The 7,706-nt window shown below is 41.4% G+C and overlaps 1 protein-coding gene across 1 annotated transcript; it reads right to left on the minus strand.

Moving 5' to 3' along the window:
* Positions 1–1,385: 1,385 nt before the first annotated feature.
* Positions 1,386–6,343, minus strand: nr4a1 (nuclear receptor subfamily 4, group A, member 1). Its single transcript, XM_085394443.1, has 7 exons — positions 6,233–6,343; positions 4,402–5,206; positions 4,159–4,288; positions 3,890–4,053; positions 3,572–3,774; positions 3,287–3,465; positions 1,386–2,963 (listed from the first exon to the last, which is right to left on the minus strand). The coding sequence occupies exons 2-7, from the start codon at positions 5,194–5,196 to the stop codon at positions 2,707–2,709; spliced, it is 1,728 nt and encodes a 575-aa protein (XP_085250569.1). The 5' UTR covers positions 5,197–5,206; positions 6,233–6,343; the 3' UTR covers positions 1,386–2,706.
* Positions 6,344–7,706: the final 1,363 nt, after the last annotated feature.

Below are 7,706 nucleotides of genomic sequence, written 5' to 3' on the forward strand. Positions count from 1 at the left end.
GCTTCTAAAAACAGATCAGCACATATCTGGGAGGGAAGAGGGTGGAGGGGATTCATTTTTGAGCGGTATGTACTGATCTGTCGCCAAAGGAAGAAACTCATCTTGACTGAGGTCAAAGGGTTTAACAGGCTACATTCACAACAGTATACAGTGACTGAGAGAGAGCTCAGCACGCTGCAACATAAGAAAGCATATTAAAGCAGACAAAACACAAGTGATGTGATGACTCCAGCTGCAGCTGCCGTCAGGGTGAAAAAGTGTGCATCTTTATGTGGGACTGCACAGCATTTTTATCCCTTGTCCTCCTGTCCCGCTTATTACAACAAGATTCCTTATTTTCCTGCTTTTATTAAATGGCTTTAAAGAAAACCCTAATCATAGATTTCCTGCAGGTTGCCATGTTACAGTTTTTCAAGATGGTGAATTGCAGGTCACCAGACAGTCACAAGCAATGCAGATTTCTTTTTCTTTCTTTCTTTCTTTTTGTTTGTTTGATGGAATATGATGGAAACTACCATAAATAGAAATACATGCCGCTACATTGAAGAGGAAACTTTAACTAAATTGGTGAGTGGAAAAGTATTCTCCATGGGTTTTTTTTCCTCCTAGTTATCATAGACTGTATGTAAAAGATAGAGGTGGTTTCTGATGAGCCAATGTGGAAGTGCCTTAAGCCTGCATTCTTTCTAATAGCAGCGGGTGATGCCTCTGGTTGGAGAAAGTCCTACAAGTCACATACAAGTATATGGGAAAACAGCCCAAATGCTCTCTCGATCTTGATCTGTACTAAATCAGTAAATGATTTTTGGTGTTTTGGTGTCAGCTGCTAGCTTCATTTTATTGAGTGCAGTATGTTGATCGTTTCATAAGTGGTGGTAGCCATTAGAGTTACCAGAATGCTCAGTCCAGGTTAGCAGACCGTGACTCTGCAAACCAGTGGCTCCTACCACAGTGGCTTCCTTCTTTTAGTTACAGTATGTTGTGTTATTTCCATTTTTATGAGGTTTATAGCACCAGAACATCGTATATGAACAAACAGAATCTCATACATCTTAGTTAATTTTCCAACACTGGTGACAATCAACTTCAGAAGTCACAAAACATCAAGACGTGTGTCCAACTGACTTCAACACTTGTTTTTGTTTATCCTGATAAGTTTTACATTGTGTTGTGAGAATTTTTAGGCCATTGGTCGTAAGACTGATGAAGATGTTTTCTCATTTTGTAGTACACCGACCTTCATAGCTTGGTCAACAAGCATTTGCTGGGAACGACTTTTAAATTCACAATGTACAGTTCAAGTGACACAAAACTGTAAGATGTAACAAATAATTCACACAACTCAGTTGGATTTATTGCAGCAAATTGTTCACTAGTTATGCATAAGAAGAACTACATTTAAAAAATACTCACTAGTTAAAGAAAAAGCACAGTTAATATCGAATTTGGCTTTATATTTATACAAAGACCATCAGACAGACACCTGATTCTATGGTGGGGGAATTGCACCACTCAGTCAACTTCCACCATGCAATAACTACCCTGAACCTTGGCTTATAAATACCAATGATTGATATTTTCAGGAAATTTATCCATGATTATGCTGTTGCAGTTTGAGACTTGAGTAACACCTTTTGCACATGCTCTAAGTGTGTGGTGGTGGCTGCCTGCCAAATGCACTGCCTGGGCATGACTTTGTAGTGGAAATTGGAGGCGGAGCTTGCAAAAGGGGCTTCAATTACAGTAAGACAGGCAGCGTGAGATAAAAAAAACATTCCTTTCCTTTTATGGTTCTTTTCCTTTTTATAGTTTCGGTAGGAAGCTATATCAAAAATGACAACAACAAAAAAAAGAAGCGAGTGAATGATCAAGATGTACGATCGGTTCATTACTCCCCAACGCTGCCTGAGCTAAACAATAAATAAATTAAGACATTTAAAATATCCTAAACATTCAGAGAGAAAACAACAAACGCACTCAAAACATGCAGTTCGACATTTTATTAAGTGTTTATCTGCAGTAGAAGAGAACATCTTTGTACATAAAAACAACTCATCCAAAACAAACTGTATAAAACAGTTCAAGTGGCACCAACACCAGACTTCATAACAGATATAAAATCATTTACAAACAAGACCAGTGTGTAAGACTGTACTGGAAAATACACAGTATGTTAGCTGCTCAGAGTCGATTCATGATACATGAACTGTACTGCTGAATAAATCTGTGGGTATTGGCTATTTTAATACTGGAGCTGAAAATATCACATTAATGCTTTTTGCTTATATCATTCAAATGATGGTGCGGACCTTATTTGAATTCATTTGTAACTGTTTGGAAAAGTGCTGTCATTTCCCTCAGTTTAACAAAGTTTCCATTCACGGCACCTCGTATGTAAACAGTTACTGTTTGATCCATGAGATGACCTCTCTAATTCCATCTTGAGAGATTACAATTTCCTAACCAAATAAAGAATCATGTGATTGCTCCAAAAAAAGGGACTTCTACAAGTTTTATTTCATTTTATAAGTCAGAAGTAGCACTTTACTTCTAATAATGCATAATCCCTAAGGATTGCTTTTTTTATTTCTTAGCTGCATGCAGTTTTACTTTGCTACCTGGAGTATGAGCACTCAGTCTGTTTGCTTTGGCTCTCAGATCAGCTCCAGATTTCACATCACAGATGGCATATCTCCCATCTCACGCTCAAAATGGAAGCGTATCCAGAAAGATTTTTTCCACGATCGGTGGCGGAGGAACGAGGTCTTCTAGTTTAAGGTAAAAGATGCGCTGGAGGCCTTGAGTGCACAGAGTCCTGAGCTCAGGCAGCTTCCCGAGAAGTCTGGATAAATAATTGGGCCTCAAAGAGTCAGAGCCACAGCCAGAGACGTGATCTTTGAGGCAGGTGATGAGCTGATTCTGCAGGTCTTCCACACGTTTTGGTTCCTTAAGACCATGCCGATCTGAGAAAATATAAGAGTCATTAAGCAATCATTTATCTGACTTTAACAAAATAAAACTAAATACAGATGGGAAAGCATAGCATCGTGGCCACAGAGGGAGGAAACAAGCAAATAAAGACCAATATAAGGGTATCAAAGATGACCCCACTTTGAAATTGCGGACTATATTTTGAAATATAGCACAGTGTAGATTGCGTTTAGGTCAGCTGTGATATATAATGTGCTCCATGTTATATTTTGTCATACACCTGTCATGTCAGTATTTTGAAGCAGATTCCCTATATATAGTGCTGTAATCTGAACTCAGCATGATAGTTTCTTACCGGTGATTATGACGAGGGCTGTGAGGCAGGAGAAGGAGGAAACGTCGAGCTTCATGCGATGGAGATTTTGCGAAAACTCCAAGATGGACTCGATCCAGTCGCCAAAACCCCGTACGCACTGCGTTTTATGAAGTACGACTCCATTGCAGAAGATGAGCTTCTCCGTTTTAGGATCAGACCTGCACAAGAGAAACACAGTTTGTTAGCTGTATAAAATATCTCAAGAATGTCAAAAGTAAATGCTAAAGAGGTAGTTTAAATTTTTTTAAAGGAAGTTACACTCACCGAAATGCAAGACGCAGGATGTAGAGTTCAACAAATGCCGATTCAAGCAGCAGTTCCTGATCCTCAAGACAGAACTCAGAGAATCCCGGGATGCTATTTGCCCACTGCCTGATAACCTCCATGGAGGCTGTAAGCAAGTCGTAAAACTGTCTGATGTCACTGGCGTCCTCTTTCTGATTAGGGCTGGTATCCATCTCAACATACTGAAATTAAACACAGCGCAGACATTTAGGTAGCTATCTCAGTTTATTCATTTATTTTTTAGCAAAGATTACTCCAAAAGAACTGAAACAGCTGTAGAAAATGTATTTTTCTTACCTTGGAATAATCCAGTGTCCCAACGCTGGGGTTTGAGTCAATATGTGCCCTCACGAGTGCGGCGATCATGCTCACTGGAGACACAGCAGCTGTTACATCCTGAATAATTTTAGGCTTGGAAGGTAAGCGGCCTCTTCGCCCTTTCAGGCTATCAGTTCTGACAACTGTAACAAAACAAACAAAATAAGAAATGTGGTAAATCTGTTACTTCAGGTTCAGTGTTAGCATCCTTCTACACTATGAATCATGTGTGTTTGCACTGCGCTCACCTTCCCTGACCATGCCTACAGCTAGACACTTCTGGAAACGGCAGAACTGGCATCGATTCCTCCGCCTCTTGTCCACAGGACAGTCTTTGTTGGAAAGGCATACATACTTTGAATTTTTCTGCACAGTACGCTGTAAAACAGAAAGAAGAAATGCTCTTAACTCACATAGCACAAACAAACAATTCGATAACAACTGTTTTCAAATAGGTGATTCTGCAGGACAGAGATATCAGATGTTATTACCTTGAAAAACCCTTTGCATCCTTCACAAGTGCGAACTCCATAGTGATGGCAGGAGGCGTTATCCCCACACACAGCACAGCAGCCTTCGTTTCCACCTGGACTTTTCAGCTTGGGTGACAAGCTTCCAGCGTCCAGTTGGTCAGCACCATCAAAGCTGCGCGCATGCTCCATCTCCAAGGTGGGAAAGGTCAGCGTAGATGGGTGAGGATGGCTCAAGGCAAAAGCATCATGATCTCGTAAGTGTGGCTGACCCAAAGGGGACATATCCTCCATGGATCCTGCACCAAACGTGAAGAAAGATGGTGCATGGGGTGCTGATGTCTCCTCGGTTGCCCAGTACCCTGGACTGGGTGAATATGGCCCAAAGGCTGAATCCCAGGTGGATGTGTGCTGACTCTGAAACCCAGGGGTTGAAGGAGCCGAGGCTGATGCAGGGCTGCCATAATAATCTGACCCAGTGGGGGACACAGATTCATCGGGGTAACTCAACATGAAAGATCCAGGGTAGCAGCCGTAAACTTGGAGTTCATCGAGCTTGAAAGGAGTTTCCTGCGCTGAGGATGGAGCAACATGGGCAGGAGCCGTAGTAAACTGGCATGAATATGCATCGAAGTCTCCCGTGGGAGTGCCCACCAGGGAGCCGATGCTTGGCAAGGATGGTGCAGAGAGGTGCTGGTCCAGTGGGCTACTCATTCCCACAGCCAGCCTGGAGATAAAGTCTGTGTTCTGAAACTCTGAGCTGCCGAGGTTGTTCTCACTAGGCTGAGATCCGTGCTGGGAATATATGCAAGTCATGACTGCAAGACTGAAAAACACAAAAAATGAGAATATAAGAGAAGCCACAAAATCCTGTCATTATCTTTACCCAACCTTCAAGCTTTGGCAGGTTAACCAGCTATAACAGAGGTGGAAGACACTGTTTCTCCACAGCCTTAGACAACATAAGTGCAGGGCCACACGTTGGATAACCAATGGTTAAAAGTTAGAATAAAAGTATTATTATGGAAAGAAAAAGCTCACAATACTATAAACACTCAAATAAAAACGGACTAGAATCATCTGAAAAGTGGCCCAAAGTCATTGCAGTGATTCAGCTCAAAATTTCATAGCAAAATATTGCCTGTTTTTAATTTATGTTGCTGTAGATTTTTCATGAAAAATGTCTGGCTTTGCCCTGGATGTCTTAACTTCTCAAGCATTAGTTTGATACAACACTAATTAACATCAAGTATGCTTCTTTGCAGCATCTATAGATATGCAGAAAGTCTTAAAGGAAGACCATCATGCGCGACATTCTTGAACCCCTCTGCAAATCCACAACAAGGAACCGCCACATGGTGAATTTCGAAGAAATTAAAGAGCCCGGCTGGAGGCGCGTTAGGCATCATTCATTACTGGAGAAGGTTACCCGCTTTTTTATATCACTTAGTCGTGGGGTATATATATATAGTCACGCCTGCAAAGTTCATTGAGCTTGACTTTCAGACATGGGTCCAATGCCAACCCATGAATCACATGTTACATATTACGATACCGCGGAGAAGACTGATGAGGGAACCCACTTGACATACTTATTCCAATCGTAGCCTATATTAGTGTAGATGTAAATCTAGCAAACTTACAACATAATGTATTTCTGCAAGCACAACTTCAAACACGTTTTCGTGTATAAAGGTGTAAACAGATGGCTGCATTCGTTCCGATTTAAAGTTATTTTGCTGCCAGATTAAGTTTTAGTATCATTCAGCTGCAGCCGTACATCTGAGAACTGAAAAAACGACATCCTGCATTCAAGTCTATTGTATTAAAGATCATTAATCCTCATTCTCACCTGTTGGGTCCGTCTACAAGTGTTTTGAACGGTCCGTATTCCACAAACGACCGTGTGTCATCTTATGCGTCTCTCAGCTGAGAAGCAGTCCCTGAGCTCTGGACCCGGGAACAACTTTATACGATTGGCTTTACTCTACCCATGACGCAGGAAGGTTTCCATACATGGGCGGGGAGATTTCCAGTCTGCGGCCAATCACAGCGCTGTTCGAGAGAACAGTCACAGGATGACGCACTACGGGATTCCGTTGACGCGCATACGACCAAGAACCGCAGCATTGTCCTCCCTGAGCAGACACGCACGCACAGGCACGCTCTCACTCTCACACATGGCTAAATAAAACTCTACAAATACAAATAAAAGTAATTCTGCGCATGCAAACACTGATAGTCGACTCCCCACAAGAATGTCTTTGTTATAGGCTGCGAATGCTTTGCTGATTATTGGTGGAAAAACTGTGATTTTATCATTTACAAACAGGAAGTCACAGATGTCTTTCTATTCCTGTGAGAGAGACAGAGAAAAAAAGAGCTATTTTCAAGCCTGGTGTCTTTGGGTAAGAATGGAGAAGAATACTGCTGAGACCTACATTTTACATATCTGCTGTGTACATATCCATCAGGTGTTCTACTTTGTATGGGACTGCACAGAAATCCTTCAATCTCCCATCTAGAGAGGGGTTATTGCAAGGACAAAGTAGGCACACACACAATGGTGGAAATATTATTTGATCCCCAGCTGAATTTGTAAGTTTGCACAGTTACAAAAATTGAATAGTCTATTTGTCTTATGATAGTTTCATTTTAATGTAGAGAGACAGTATATCAACCAAAATGTTGAAAAAAAAATACACTACATGAAAGTTATAAACTGATTTGCATGTCAGTTAGTGACCTTAATCCCTAAGTAAAACATGACTTAGTAGTACAAGGGTGGAGAAGCACTTGTTGGCAGCACAGCGATAAGATGTTTCTTGTACTCGGTCACCAGGTTTGTACACATCTCAGGAGGGATTTTGGCCCACTCCTCTTCACAGAAACAGTCTAAATCTGTTTCTTGGGTGGTACTTGCCAGCACGATGCATCATGCATTGAGGTCTGGAGACTAGCTATATTAATTACCTTAACTGCTCCTGCTATGGGCCAATCAATCACCTTTCTGATGGACCCAGGACCCAGGCAGGATCTTGCATAGCATTCTGAATGGTCGAACTAACAGGTGTTATGTTCTCTCACAAAGCTTCTTGCTTTGAAAGCTCTTTGGTCTTGTCCATGGTGGGGGAGAAGTTGAATGAAGAAAATGACTTTGTGGAGAGATGTGCTATATACACAAAATGAGTTGAGATCAGCAGTATCTGTAATTGATGTGTTATACTCTGTGTGCTACATGGACAAATCAGGCTGGGTTTTAAGGCCCTTTAGCTAATGAGGGCCAGTCAGATTTATTACTGTGGTTTTGATTCAAGCTTGTGTTT

The sequence above is a fragment of the Rhamphochromis longiceps genome, linkage group LG20, assembly GCF_057381845.1.
Source record: "Rhamphochromis longiceps isolate RC_006_pf linkage group LG20, R_longiceps_female_GT1.1, whole genome shotgun sequence".
NCBI classification, from domain to species: domain Eukaryota; kingdom Metazoa; phylum Chordata; class Actinopteri; order Cichliformes; family Cichlidae; genus Rhamphochromis; species Rhamphochromis longiceps.